This window comes from Oryx dammah, unplaced genomic scaffold (genome assembly GCF_014754425.2).
Source record: "Oryx dammah isolate SB20612 unplaced genomic scaffold, SCBI_Odam_1.1 HiC_scaffold_2, whole genome shotgun sequence".
NCBI lineage: Eukaryota > Metazoa > Chordata > Mammalia > Artiodactyla > Bovidae > Oryx > Oryx dammah.
Window position 1 is genome coordinate 194,012,360 of NW_024070186.1, and position 15,173 is coordinate 194,027,532.

Here is a 15,173-nt window from a genome sequence, read left to right on the forward strand (position 1 = left end):
AACTCTAGGAAGAACCGATGGCGCACGGGCGGGACTGGGTCTCTACTGGGGAGAGGTTGGCTTTCCCAGGAACAAGGGTCAGTGCCTGGGGCACAGTGTGGGCAAGCCTGGCCTTGAACCTGGGCCCTTCGAACACCAGGACGATGACTCCAGACTCCAAGCAGTGAGGCTGAGAAGCAAATGCTCCCTCCACCCGAACGCTGTCCATGCATCTGCGACCACCAGGCTCCACACCTGCTCCAAGAGGACCGAGGTAACTCAGCGTCTGGTTTCAGCTATGTCCTGACCCCGGCTCTGGAGACCCTGCTGCACAGTGAGGGCTGTCAGACAGACGGGCGCCTCCCCCTTCCAGCCTGCTGGTTGTGTGGTGACACCTGTCATTTGAAATACAGGCTGTCATTCCAGAACCCAAGACGCTTGCTCACAAAAACAGCCAAGTATTAGTAAAATAACTTACAATCAGCTCCAAATAAAGGATGGACAGTCCAGTCAGATGGACCAAGCCCAGTCCCTCAGGCTCCGTCCGTGTGGGGGCTGGAGTCCAGGGGATGAGGTTCAGTCTGTCTGTCCCGCTGACAGGACGGGCCGCAGCCGGGGATGCGGCTCCAGGCCGCCGCCTCTGGGTGTCTCCCCGTTGCATGCGGGTCACTGGGCCGCAGCCCTGAAACTCGGGAATGGCGCCAAGAGGGACCAGCCCCCGCGCGTGCTTTCCTGCTAAGGCCCGACTTGCCTTTGCCTGTCGGACCCCTTAAGCTCATGAACTTTGCCACGGGCAGGACTCCTCGTGCTGGCTCCTGGCATCTGCCTTTGGTTGGGACCAGGACTTCACACCGAGGAGAGCGGAACCGAGCCCCAGCTGAGGTCCCAGCCCAGCGCATGTCACGGTCGCCGTGGGGCCACCCTGGGGCCCAGGCCCCGCTGGCCCGAGGGGCGGGAGGCACACTTCGCAGAAACAACACATCCTTTGATAAAATATTTATTCTAAAAAAATCACACTGTACAAATTTAGAACGTTCTCAAGGCTCATACTTATAAAAATGTGAACAGAATAGATTGGAGGTAATGAACAAACCTTCGTTGCTTCTTTTTAAATTAAGAGGGGAAAATTTTTTTTTCCCCCCAGGTACAGTGACAGTAAATATTGAGAAGACAGCCGAAGAGCAGCGGAACAGCGAGGGTCGCGCTTGCTCTCCAGCTCTGCGGGGCCCCGAGGAATCCGACTCCAAACACAGGGGCGGGCAGCCCCTGCCTCTCCATCCACGCCGGCTGCGCTGGGAGGTTCTGAGGCTGCTTCCCCACAGCCTGGAAGTTTGTGCTTAGAGAAAATCCAGCACGCTGTCTTCCTAATTTCCTGTTTCTCTAACAAAGTGGGCTTTCTGTACACTTGTTATAAAGCTCTGTACAAAAGCTTGAAGCTCCTGGGAGGTGTAACCTCTGAAAATTAAAAACGACAAGGAAGCGTTTCCTACAGTTCGATCTGTACATTCACACAAGGGAGGAAGTCGATAAAGAAGAATTCACAAAGAGATTCCAGGCCAGGAAATCCTGGCTTCTCTGAAGGCTGCTTTAAAAGCTGCGGGTTGGTCTCCGCTCCCGCCTGGACTTGCCTGGCCTTCCTGACGCTCAGCCCCCAACCATCGGGAACCGCCCCACCCTGCCGACGTGGCCGAGCTCACAGCCAAGGGTGCCAGGCGGGGTCCATGCGGCACAGGTTGTCCAGGCTGTTGGCAGCGGCCACCAGCGTGTTGACTTTGCTCTCCCCGCCCTCAAACTGGGCGAGGTTGTGCAGGCGGGTCATGATGGCTGTGACAGCCTTCTGAACCAGGGAGACCAGCTGCTGGCTGTCCATGTTCTCGGGCTGCCCGGCAGCCGACAGAGGGGACGACGTGTCCTCCTGCGTCTTCTTGTGCCAGGCGATGATCTCGTCCCGCAGCACAGTTTTCAGGATGCCGTCCACCTGCGGGGCGAGAACAGAAGGTTCACGTTTAACTACCGGCCCAGAGGGCAGCATCCCAGCGAGGCGCTCTGTTGCGGCGGCTGTCGGGGCCTCAGTAGCCAGGGCCCGTAGCACGGTCACTCTGGCGGGAACACTGCAGCCAGACACGCGTGATGACCCCTGGGGTTCTAAGAAAGAGGCAGGGGACCAACGGCTGCTGCACCCCCAGGTCAAGGCACCGTGGAACGGAGTCCTGAGGGAAGGTGGTGGGGGCTGGAGGGGGGCCCGCGGGAGGACAGCCAGGAGTGCCTGAGGGAGGGGACAGAGGAGGGCCAGGGACCAGGCCCATCGGCCTCTGCCGGCGGCACTGGGATGACAGACAGGACGGTGTGATGGCAAGACGGACAGACCACGTGCAAATCCTCCTGAACTGGACACCCAGCCGTGGCCCGCTGTCACATCAGAGGTGCTGGGGCTGCTTAAATGTAACCTGGACTGACACGCTGAGGGTCTGGCCCCAGCGCAATGTCCTGGGTGGTCTCTATGCTGATCTAATGTGGAGGCAAATCACCCCACTGGGGCTGGAAGGAGCGTGGCCCGAGTGTGGAGAAGCCCAGCTTCCTCCTGTCCACAGCCGCTCAGGCCCCACACAGTGATGCCGGTAATTCTTCCAGGTCATAACAGGTTTTTAAAAGGGGGTTTCCAATCACGGGCCGCTCTCGGATAACCCTGTCTCCAGAAGCGAGTGTTTCTATGTAACGAGAACTTCGTGCTGTATTTCAGGTCTTAACTCTAAGTGGACGAGCGTCACTGTGCTCCCTGCCTGAAAGTGGGCTCCATGTTCTGACCCGTTTCACAGAGGCCATCACAGGCCCCAGAGCAGCACCGAAACTGGGGCGGGGGGCGGGGGGAGGAGAGCACTTGGACATCAACAGAGCTCAAAGTCTGTGACTGCAGTCAGGAGGTGACTCAATGATTTAAAACCTGTTCTGAGTAAATGTTTTGCAAAAGCAACTGGTGTCTGAAGCCTTCTCTAGACACAAACTGCTTATCTGGGAAAAGAGCAATCAGTACAGATGGTCCCGGAAGTCAGAAGAATAGAGAGTAGACAGTGTGTGTTTGGCCCCGACTGCGAAGAAGACAGGCTGGGGGTCAGATGGACTGGACTGGCACCCCCATCTGTCCTCCTAAGCACGGCGCACAGCACAGCGCTGTCAGAGCCCCGGCGTGGCCACAGGCGTCCGGCCACATCTCATCCCCCGGGGGTTCACTGCGTGCTCCTCCTGGGGTGACCCTGACCCACCTTGAAGTTGGGCTGGGCGAAGCAGCGGGCGACGGCAATCATGGATGCGGTCAAGGGGCCGGAGACGCCGATGGTCGTCAGAAACTCAGAGATGTTGGGTGTGAGGCGGAAAGGGACGGGGCGGTTGGCATCCAAGTCCCCGGTGGCATCGTTTATGTCAAAGCGGAAGTAGGCCACGTTCAGCTTGCCCGTGTCCTAAAGGTCGGAGGCAGACGCTCAGGGGCAGAAGCGGCAGGCGCAGACTGAATGGGGGGCCCGGCCGCACCCACCACGTTACCTGCGCAATCTGCAGCATCTCGGGGTTGAGTCTGTTGAGGTGCAGGACGAACTCCGCGAAGCCGATGAGCGCCAGCTGGATGGTGAACATCTTGCGGAAGGTCCAGTAGTCGGTGGCGTTGGGGAAGGTGTGCAGGGCCCACTCCTTGAGCATGCTGCGGGGCACCATGTTGCTCTGAACCTCCTTGAGGATGTCGCGAAGGACCTGGGGGACAGGGAGTTCGGCAAGTGGGTCAGGCGCGGGCTGGCTGAACAGACACCTTGGGCGGGGGCGGGGGGGGGTGGGGGTGGGGGGTGTGAGGCGCTCAGGGCCGCCGGGAAGGTCCCAACGTTGGTTCTGGGTATTCCTCAACGGCCTCCCGGGCTGACTGAGCCCAGCGAAGTCACCACACACACAGCAACACACCGCGGGGGGAAGGGCCTGACAGTGAGTGTGCCCACACTGTGTTATCCAGAACATCCTTCCGTTCTCAACAGAAGGTTATGAGGCACATGGGAAAGCAGGACGATGTACACAGCAGAGAGAGAAAGTCACTTGTGTCGCCACGCTCATCCAGAGCGCAGAAGCAATGAAAAGACAAGTCTTTGCACAAATCACCCAACAGAAAAAAAGAGCAAACGGGGGTTTTCCTGGCGGTCCAGTAGTTAAGAATCCGGCTGCCAATGGAGGGGACAGGGGGTCAATCCCTGATCCGGGAAGACTCCACACGCCACGGGGCACGGAGCCCACGTGTCTCAACTACCGCAGCCATGCCTCTCGAGCCAGGGGTCCACAGCGAGAAGTCAGAGCACGGCGACGAGAGGGCAGACCCCGCTCACCACAGCTGGAGAAAGCCCGAGGAGCAGTGACGACCCAGGGCAGCACAAAATAAAAAAAAAATCTATTTAAAAAAATGAGCAAAGGACTTGAACTGACTTTCCTCCAAAGAAAATATGCAAACAGCCAATTAGCAAATGAAAAACACTAGCGACCAAAATAGGCCAGCACGTCACACCCACTTGGGCGGCTGTAGTCAAGACAGACAGACAGTACCAAGTGCTGCCAAGAACGCGGGGAAATCAGAACTCGCGTACACTGCGGTCACTTTGGAAAAGTCTGTGGCTCCGTCAAAATGTTAAACATAAGAGTTACCACATAACCCAGCGATTCTACTGCTGGTATATAGATGCCAAGTGAAGTGAGAACACAAGTCCACGTAAAAACCTGTACATGCGTGTTCACAGCAGTATTAATAGACAAAAGGTATAAATGTCCACCAACTAGTAAGTGGATAAGTTAAACATGGTCTCTTCATGGAAGAGAATAATCAGCAGGAAACAGTACCGACACATGCCGCCAAGCGGATGACCTTGAGAACACGCTGTGGAGGCAGCCAGGCATCAAAGACCACGTGCTGTGTGGTTCTGCTCACACGGTGTGTCCAGAATAAGCAAATTTACAGGCAGTGTGGTAAAAAAACGCAAAGGGTAAAGGAGCCGAGTTAGTAACAAAGCAAACTAGGGGAGGAAGACTAAGAAGAGACGTCTGTGCCTCCTGCGGGCCCAGGAGGGCCCGGCACTGTCCCTGTGCCAGACCCGCGCTCAGCTCCATCTTCACAGAGCGGGAGGGGGCTTCTGATGTAGCCACGTATTTGCAGACAAGGGTCACTGGCTCCCACAGTCCAAGGAACATAGAGCCTTGAGAATCGAATCCATTCACCTCCCACCAAACCTCAAAACTGCCACAGTCCACGGAGACCGCTGAGCACAGAACCCCCACCTGCTTTGCCCACACGACGGTGGGGGCTGACTCCAGACCCTGTGCCCCGAGCACGGCGCGGGGCTGAGACGGGCATCCCTGGGCTCTGTCCTCCTGAACCAAGCCCTTCAGGACCCAGATTAATGGACACCAATCCCTGGACAACAGAGGCAGCTTCTGGCCCTGGGGGTCTCTCCCCAGATCCGGGAGGCGCCCGCGGGGAGTGCAGGTAGGACCACGGAGGCAGCAGGAGAACCGGCCACAGAGCTGCCTCTTGGTGACCCAGAGAGCCCTGGAAAAAGCCTTCTCACCCACGCTCCCCCTGCCCCGCTCCCCCAGGCAGGGACCGCAGGTGCAGAGAGACCCTCGGCCCGCTAGCAGGCGTAGCCGGGGCACCCGGGACTCCCGGATCCCTGCTGCCCCAGGCGGGGACCGCAGGTGCAGAGAGACCCTCGGCCCGCCAGCAGGCGCAAAGAGACCCTGCCCCGCCAGCAGGCGCAGCCGGGGCACCCGGGACTCCCGGACGCCACAGAAACACCCGAGGCCACAGAAACAGCTGGCCCGGCAGGTTCTGTTTCCTCACGTTCTGCACTTCAGCAAGGACATACCACAGAGAGACTGCACGCGACCTGGAGGCCTGGCAGCAAACCTGTGAGCGTGCCCAGGAGGAGGGCAGGCGGCCTCCCACCCGCTACGCCCCACTGGCAACCAAACGAACCTGCCGGGAAGTCCCTTTAAAATTCTAATTTCTGAGCTGCTCTGCGGGAAGGGCTCTGAGCTTCTGCAAGGCTGAACGGAAAGTACCTCTGTTCTGTCGCAACAGATGGCCCTTGGCCGAGGCCCACGGCCCCACCCCGTGCCTGCCCGCCCGCCCGCACCTGGTGGCTGGCCTGAGTCCCACGCGCCTGCACCGTGGCCAGGCGGTCGTAGTAGCGGGAGATGGGGTTGTCGTGCTCAATGCCCTTCTTGGCGCAGCGCTGCTTATAGATCTCCACCAGCGATAGCGAGGAGGGGTTGTCCTCCACCAGGCGCATCTGCGGGGACACGGCCACCACGCGGGGGACTGAGGAGAGAGAGGAGACGGCAGGTGAGGCGGGGACCGAACGGCAGAGCATGTCACGCGTGTGCTCGAACACCCACAGTGCTCTGCAGAGCGGATTTCTCAATTCACTTATCTTGGGGGATTATGAACTTAAGAGTGAGAGACTTTAGGTCAGAAAAGGCTAGATCACAGCGCAGCCAGCAGAGAGCTCCGAACAGGACCAGACACCACGCACGGCAACGTGAGGGGTGACCGCCATTCTCTCCGGGGCTGGGAAGTCACAGGCAGCCCAGCCGCGCCCCACGTGACAGGTTCACGATTCACCCCCCACCACTTGGTTCTGTAAAGACCTCACCTGAGGGTGCTGGGTGCCTCCTGAACAAGATGTCAGGGGCCTTCCTGGGGCTCCTCGACTCCCAGGCAGGCACCTCAGGTGGTGCCCACATGGCAGGTGGTGCCCAGAGCAGATCAAGAAGTAAAAGTCGCTCAGTCGTGTCCGACTCTTTGTGACCCCATGGATTATACAGTCCGTGAAGTTCTCCAGGCCAGAATACTGGAGTGGGTGGCCGTTCCCTTCTCCAGGGGATCTCCCCAACCCAGGGACTGAATCAGGGTCTCCTGCACTGCAGGCAGGTTCTTTACCAGCTGAGCCAGCAGGGAAGCCCAAGAGATCAGATTGAGCTTAAAAACCGTGTGGAGTGCACCGTCAGCAAGCCCTGCCCAGCCAGTGTCACCGGAGCCTGGGCAGGCTCTCGGGCGAGCGGAGACGGCTGCGCGCCCACCCGGTCGGGGCCTGCTTCTCCAGGCGGGTGCTGGTCGGGCGCGTGTTCTGTGGGGGCTGTGGACCAGCAGGGTGTACCTGTAGGCGGCCGCGCGCGTACCTGTGAAGAACAGGTGCCTCTTGGTGGTCTCCTTCCGCTTCTCCAGGCAGGGGTTGAGCAGGCGCAGCAGCTGCAGCACGCGCTCCTCCCGCCGGGACTCGGTCAGGCAGGCATCGTTCATGACCAGGTACGGGTAGATCTTGCCGTTGTGCCCGCGGATGTAGAGCCTCCGGGCGGCCGTGTTGTGCTTCTGCACGATCTCCACGCGGGGCATGAACCTGCCGAGACCCCGGACGCTGACACCGCGCCTCGCGCCCACTCCGCCCCTCTGCTTTCAGACTGCTACCTACGCCCCGCCTCGCGGGGACGGGGGACGGGGCGCCTCGGCGTGGGAAGGACAAAAGGGGAGGAAGAGTGGCAAAGCTGGGGCTTCACACAGCTGCACCGAAGGCCAGGCCTCAGCAGTCAGAGGATGCCGGGGACCCCAGAAGTGGGAGGGCCTGGGCCCCTGGGATGGAGGAGCTACTACCGATGAGCCAGCATGGGGCCTGTGCACCCTTGGGCTCACAGCGGAGGGGCGGCGTGGGGCCTGCACACCCTCGGGGCCGACAGTGGAGGGTAGCAGCAGGGTCCGATCTGGAGGGCCCTGTTAAGGGTCGCCACTTCCCAGCTCACTTTACATTTTAAATGAGATGCAACTTGCTTTGCTCTAAAAAATTTCACCATCGTCTGATTCTGTTTTGAATACTGTGCTTTCAGAGTATACAAAACACTGCAAAACTCTGCTTCGTCAAGTTCTACAAGCATTCAGAAAGGGTTCTTTTGAGAGCAAGCACAAGCTTGACTCAGACAAGACAGGAAACCCACAGGTTTGCCCAGACCCGTGAAAGGTGCCCATGACTCCAATCCGAGGGCAGTTCCGTGTCCTCTCCCAGGGGCAGATGGGAGGGAATCACAGTGTGAACCGCTGACCAGTCTCCCTGGAGCGTCTCCCGGGCATCTGCTGGGGGAAGGTGTCGGTGACCCTGGGCCAGCCAGGCGCACTCACCGAGCAATCTTGATGTAGTAATGTGTCGGCTTTGGCATCAGAAACTCCCCGGGAATTTCCACCTCGGCCGTCTGTGCTGAGAAGTTGCTCAGAAACCGGCACTTCTCTTCAATGAGGAAGAATTTTGGAAGCTGCTTGGTTTTGGCCTCCAAGATTTTGATCCACTTTTTCAGTTTGGAAATCAGATTATGAAGCTTCATGGATCCTGGAACACTGAAGTCAAAATCTGCAAAACAGAATATGATTAGAAACATTTTCAGTCACCTGGGTGATTTTCAATTCACTGCACAGCGACGACTCCGGCACGGCCCAGGGAGGAAACAGGCGCGTTTTCTATCTAGTCTGTAATAAAGTCCTGTGAGGGGCAGGACTCCAACAAACAGCACATAAAAATGCCGACTGGAATAAACGGCGCGGAGCTCTGGGCATGACACACGGCTGCTCCCACAACGCCACTCGTCACGCCCACGTGCGAGTTTAATTGTGTAAACGTGTCGTCAGTTTCACGACAGTCGACGCACTTCTCTCGTGGGGCTTTTCCTCACGGCATTTCTCCGGCTTTCCTTTACCAGCTCACGGGCGGTCCCGTGACTAGCGAGGTGAGCACCGGGGAGGCAGGTCTCCATCTGCCAGGACACAGGCCTGCACCTTCTCAACTCAGGGGCAGGAAGCTGTTATCAAGGCCAGGCCTGATCTTCATGGAATGAGTTTGTTTGTTGTTAACTTTTATTTTGAAATAAATATTCACAGGAGCGCCAAGAAATGTACAGGGAGGGCCACACACTTCTTCCCAAAACCAAGTCACTGGCACAACCCACGGGGCTGAATCAGGCATGCGACCTGTGTGTGTTCCGCGTGCACGCGTGCATCCGTGAGATGAGTGGGGGCGCTGTGTGTCCAGGAGGGCCCCCCGTCCACCAGCTCGGAGCCATGCCTGCCTCCCCCACACCCGACGCCTGGCCACCGCTGCTCTGTTCTCCATCGTGACCTCACAAAGGCTTCGGAATTTAGAAGTGCGTGGCGGGAACCCTCCTGAGAGCGGCCTTCTGCATTCAGCATACTTCCTCTGAAGTTCAGCCAAGCTGCCGTGTGTCCGTTAACGCCTCTTCATCTGCTCTATGGGTGTGGGAGAGCCACACTGTGTGTGTCCCTTCTCCTTGGAGGGGCATCTGGGAGACTCGCATTCGGGGCTGTCGCCACAAAGCGGCCGTCAGCGCTCGGGCACAGCGTTTGCACGTGGCTCAGTCTTCCCTCACAGACGTGGAGCTGGAGCCAGGCTGCGATGCTGCTGTGGGAGGAGGGGCAGCCCTCCTGCGCTCTCCAGACCAGAACCCAGGGCAGACACAGGGTTGGCCCCCGGGGCACGTGGCCAGAGGAGCTCGCTGCGGGCATCCGGCGCTCCCTGAAGCTGGCAATGGGTCAGCGCCTCGAGGCCGGCCCTCTTCCAGGTTTCAGCGCCTGTCATTTTTTTCACGTCAGAATCCAGATGTGTTCCACCTCTAACGCTCTATTTCAGACTACGTTTGGTTGTAGATACAGATACACTAAGTATCACTTCTCAGTAGTATAGGACGGCGTCCACAAGACTTCCATGCCAGATGCCTCCGTATGCCATGAGGGAGAGACCACACGTGCTCCAGCTCCGGGGGGTGCGGCCTGGCCTGCGTGTGCCCGGGGGACCCCGACGGGGACTCGGGCTGAGGGGCACCGAGAGGTCACACAGAGAGGTGGGGCCGGAACCATGCTCCTGCGGGTCCAGGAAACGCGAGAGCCCCTCCCCATCCTCCTGACGCCAGAGCCACCACCAGGGGGATCCCTGCCCGTCACAGTGGGGCCGGCGCCTTCGGGTCTTACTGCCTCACCTGACCCTGTCCAGTCTTCCACAAAAACCTGGCAGGCGGTGGGACTGCGTCCTAAAACCCTGTGTCTACCCTGGCTCCGATTCTTTGTGACTTCCCTGGAGGGAAGGCCATGAGATCTCGGGGCAGGGAGTGTCCCATTTCCTTACAGTCTAACCCGCCCACCCGGTGCTGTGTTCTAGAAAAGCAACGGAGGCGGTTAACCAGGATGGGCAGGACCGAGGAGCCGGGTGAGGGGCCGCTTCCCCGGGGTTGGGACTCACCGGTGGTGAACTGGCCCTTCAGCTTCTGGAAGACGGGGTCCTGGGCGGTGGCCTGGGCGCGCCGGGCGAGGGACTCGGAGGCGGCGCTGGAGAACATGGTGGACACATTGGACACGTTCTCCAGGCCCACCCCAAACGTGCTCACCAGCTTCTTGACGAAGTTGAGGGTGTGCGGTGTGATCTTGGCGTCCGACACCGCTCCGCTCTTCTCAAACGCCACCGAGTAGCACTTGGCCAGGCCCTGCTGGAGCTGCCTGAGGACCTGGGGGACAGAGGCATGGTGGGCTCGCTCAACAGAGCTCTGCACTCGAGCAAGCTGCCCCCCCCGCCCAGCCAGCCCCACCACGGGCAAAGCTCTCGGGGCACCAGTGTGCAGAACCAGGGCAGGGGGGCGCCCTGGATGCTCATGCCACGAGCTGCGTTCTCAACAGCAAGGAACAGCTGTCCCAAACATTAACAAAAGAAAAAGACCCATAACCCCACCCTTTGCATCGCGCACACGCCCCTCTGTTGTTCAGGGAAAAACCTATTTCAGATCGCGTCTGTGTACTGCGCACACACAGAGTAACACCGCACTAACAAGGGGGCCTCGTGGCCAACCAGACAACAAACGCCGATTACTTATCACCACCACTGAGGTGGCGGCCCGAGAACCAGCTCTGGCCCCTGGAGGTGATGACCCCTGAGGTGACCTCTGCCCACATCCCGCTGCTCCTTGGCCAGTGGTGGGATTTCAGCGGTTAGGTTCAGACAAGTGAACAAAAGAAGCCTTTTAAAGGCAGCAACGGCTTTCTTGACGTCACCTTCATTCGAAGTCTTCTGCTTCGGCGGTGCTGACGGCACCAGAGTGCGGACCTGGAGCCTCTGCGGCTCCATCAGCCCGTCCCCCACCCAGACACACAGGAGCGGGGAGCTCGTGTGCCCAGGCCGCGCCTGCGAGGGCGCCCGGACCCAGGCCCGCCGCGGCGCATGGCCCCGCCGCCTACCTCCTCGTGCCAGTTCTCCCGGAACCAGACCATCTGGTCGACGATGCCTTCCAGGGAGGACAGCAGGGTCGGGTGCAGCTCCCGCTGCATGTGCATGATGCGGCTGCAGCGCCACATGGGGGCCGTGGCTCGGATGGGCCCTGGATCTGATGCAGAATGCGACTGGTTACCCACTGAGCTTGGCTGCTGCTGTCCAGAATCTGAGAGCGACACACACAACGCCAGCGTCAGCGCCGAACTGACCGACGGGAGAGTCGGCGCGCCGAGGACCCCCGGCCAGAGGAACGCTGGTTCCTGCCGGCGCGGGACACACCCCGGGGGCCTCCCGGGGCTGCGGGGCGGGTGCCCTGTCCCGGGGTGCAGTGCCAGCAGAAGGCGCACGGGGGAGGGCGCGAGGTGGGCACGTAACTGCGGTCCAGGTCGGGGGTGCGGGCTCCCTGGACTCCCTCTAACTGCAGTGGGAGTCTGAGCTTTTTTTTTTTTTTAAGGTCTGGCAAAATATTTCACAAATCATTCTTTGTATTACAGCTCCGAGAATCTAGAAGTGTTCTTTCATCAAGGAAAGCCAAACCACAGGTATAAAAAGACATTAAAAACAAAGCTAGTTGCTACGTAAGAAATGTTACAGAACCCCTGATGCTCATTTTTTTAAAGCTTTAGCTCACTTAGAACAAAAAAACCTTAACTTTCAATTGACCCAAACTCCAATCTACCGAGCCAGCCAGGAGGTTGGCACGAAGACCCACCCCACGCAGGACCAGGAGCTGCCACCACCGTCGGGAGGAGGGAGTCACCTTCCTGGAAAGGCTCTGGCCTCGCAGTGAGCGTGTCTACGTATTAAAGACACAGGAAGCAAGCGGTGCTTTAACTGTTTAGAGAGCACCATGCTTAGTGGGTAACTGAAACCATTAAGTAGGTTATTTCTCTACAGACCACAGTAATCATTACAGATTTAAAAACTTCTATTTTGAATAAGTTTTTACATTTGGTGAAGATTGATTTCCTTTTCTTTAGGCTATACCATGTGGAAATGGGATCTTAGTTCCCTGGCCAGGGATCGAACCCATGACCCCTGCATTGGGAGCTTGAAGTCCTAACCTCTGGACCACCCGAGAAGTCCCAGGTAAGACTGATCTCTGCAGATTCTTCTGACAGCTGGAGGCACTATTCCTTGTAACACAGTACGTGGCCCCTGAACTGTTTATCAGAATGCACTGATAACTAACGAGGTAAGTTCAGCTTTCGCTTTTTGTTTAGTCACTCAGTTATGTCCACTCTTTGCAACCCCATGGACCCACAGCCAGGTTCCTCTGTCTGTAAGATCTCCCAGACAAGAATATTGGAATGGATTGCCATTTCCTCCTCCAGGGCATCTTCCCTACCCAAGGATCGAAACCACAGCTCCTGTCTTGGCAGGCAGATTCTTTACCGCTGAGCCCCCTGGGTTTCACACATTTTTTTCCTACGTATGGATAGAATCACTGGAGTGGATGAACACCTTGTCACACTATGGTGAAGGAGAGCCAGCAACCCCTAGGAGGTCAGGTTTTGTCTTCCCGCCCCGGTGTCCTCCCAGCGTCTGAACACAGGCGGGCCCACAGGCTAGAGGGGAGCTGCCGGTGGGCCTATGCTGGGACAGCGGGAACTCGGGACACCCCGGGGACCCGCCCCGCAGCCTGGCCGCAGCCCCAGGAGACGCACCGCTCTTGTAGCGCTCCCGCTGCTCTATCTTCAGCGTCAGGTACAGGGTCCGGATGGGGAAGTATACAGCCTGGGGATACACGCGTCCCACCTGCTCAGAGAGAGTCAGTCGTGAGTGGGAAGGGGCCCGCACCTAGCCGACACCAGTGACTTAGCACAGACAGGAGGCTGGACTGAAAAGCAAGCCCAACGTCCAGTTTAGCCCCAGGCAAGACCCAGGAAAAGACCCAGGCAAGCGCAGCCTGGTGTATTCCCTCAGTCTCGCCCACCAAGACTCCTCCTGGCAGAGCAACCTCACTGTCATCTGGTCTAACCTGAGGGTTACAGACACCCGAGTGCCTGCCTCTCAGGCCGATGACAGAGAACACAGAATGACAGCTGTCTTCATTCACCAGAGCCGAGAGCGGGCTGACGACGGGGCTCCCTAGCGAGTCACTTCACTCTGGGTAACTGTAGGACGCAGGGGACTGGCCTTTTTCTTTTAGGTAAGGAATGCCAGTTTTGGTCAACTAGAGTTCCACGGCTTCTTCAGAAGGGCTGAGCAGACATCACCCAGCTTGGCCACTGGCTGCAGGGAGGCTGGCTAACGTATGTTAAGAGATGTCCAGTGAATGATGATACCAAATAGAATCTACGTCTTTGACAGATCAACTCCAAGTGAAGTACCGGTACCCAGGAACACAGCCTCAAGCACTCAAGGAAGAATGAAACCACTTCTGGGTGCTGTGTAGATGCTGTACATGAACGGGGAGTGAGCGGCGTGCCCCCAAGTGCTTGGTTACAGGTTCACGTGTGAGAGGTTACATACAGGACTCTAACTTGATAAAACAAAGCGCCATCAAAGGCACCAATCCCAGACCAAACGGTATCCACGTGTCCCCTGTTTAGGCCCCTCCCCACCTCTCAGCCTTCACACAGGAGGAGGACAATCTGGAGCAGGCCTCAAACACGGGTCACGACAGCCTTTCTACAGGCCCAATCCCCCCAGCCTGCCCCAGTGCACACGACTGTCAGCCTCCAACAGCCACAGCCAGACAGCTGGACCAAGAGCAACAGACCCCACAGCCCGCTGAGCTTTCTGCTGGGGCTCAGAGCCCCCGGTCCAGCCCACGACGGGGAGTCAGCCGTGAGCACTGACCGGACACCGCACTCGGGCAGTAACCTGAGTGCTCGCCAGGGACCCTGCATTTTAACAGAAGGCGTGCTTTACATGTATCTTACGCGGCAACGTGTGTAAGAGAAGAAGTTAGCATCCTGACGCCGTGAGTCCCGCACATCACTGCCCGCCAGCCCCGCTGTGCTCAAGTACTGTCACTTCTGCGTGACTTCAAGCGACAGCTAACTGTGTGCCCCCACCCATCCATCCTAGTTTCAAAACTCTGAGCATGCACGTTTTCTTTCTCGGAAACAAGGATGTTAAAGGAACCACTTTGTGACCGAAGAGGCCTCGCAGGTCCCACCTGGCTAATCAGGTTCAAAAGCAGCTTCCCCTCGGAGCCGACCAGACAGGTGAGCAGCTGTGGGATCCAGGCCAGCCACTGGATGGGCGGCACGCCGATGCAGTACTTGTCCACGGCATCCGCCAGGGTGTTCTTGTCGTCGTCGAAACTCAGAAGCCATAGCACCTAGGACCGAAGGGAAGTCAGAGAGCTGAATCAAAGTCTCCGGTTCCGGTCAGGGGGCGTTCCTCCAACATCAAACTGCCACCCAGGGCACCTTTCCTGGCATCACGGGAAAACACCGACAGAAGGCCCAACTGTGTGATGAAGCTTCGCTATAAAGCTCACAGACAAATGATGCTGAGAATTTAAATACAGTTTTCATCAAGGTTTAGCTTTAATGCCAACTATTAACTGATCTCGTCAGCTGGCTAGCGGTGGTCATGTGGACCCAAGGGGCTCCAGCCCGTTATCGCACTCTTGCGATCTCCCCAGAACAAAATGGGCTTCTGCTCAGATCTCAGACGACCACCACCACCCTAGCGCGAGGCCACGCCCTGCTGGCAGTCTGCTGCCAAGAGGCGTCTGGAGCTATTTCATCTGCAAGAAAGCACATCTGGAGGTGGGCGGTGAGGCGGCCTCTCGGCATTACTACAGTCAGGCTGTGTCTACAGTCGGCTTTCGCTACTTAGACGCTCAAGCCAAACTCTGATGGTAAATCAAGGAATTCTAAAAACTCCTAACCTTTATTAGACAAAGTA

General features: G+C 58.1%; 1 protein-coding gene across 7 annotated transcripts in view; it reads right to left on the reverse strand.

Moving 5' to 3' along the window:
• Positions 1-960: 960 nt before the first annotated feature.
• LOC120880122 (transformation/transcription domain associated protein) overlaps positions 961-15,173 on the reverse strand; it is a 90,157-nt gene continuing 75,944 nt past the window's right edge. For 5 of the 7 annotated variants that reach the window (XM_040263283.1, XM_040263310.1, XM_040263266.1 and 2 more), the window contains 10 exons: positions 14,434-14,598; positions 12,974-13,064; positions 11,273-11,472; positions 10,287-10,548; positions 8,165-8,390; positions 7,177-7,394; positions 6,132-6,316; positions 3,517-3,720; positions 3,240-3,434; positions 961-1,957 (listed from right to left, as the gene is read on the reverse strand). In XM_040263283.1, the coding sequence (XP_040119217.1) occupies positions 1,673-1,957; positions 3,240-3,434; positions 3,517-3,720; positions 6,132-6,316; positions 7,177-7,394; positions 8,165-8,390; positions 10,287-10,548; positions 11,273-11,472; positions 12,974-13,064; positions 14,434-14,598 (2,031 nt within the window). In that variant the 3' untranslated portion in view covers positions 961-1,672. The remainder of the gene's footprint in view (positions 1,958-3,239; positions 3,435-3,516; positions 3,721-6,131; positions 6,317-7,176; positions 7,395-8,164; positions 8,391-10,286; positions 10,549-11,272; positions 11,473-12,973; positions 13,065-14,433; positions 14,599-15,173) is intronic. The other 2 variants (XM_040263291.1, XM_040263275.1) reach the window with 1 other exon arrangement.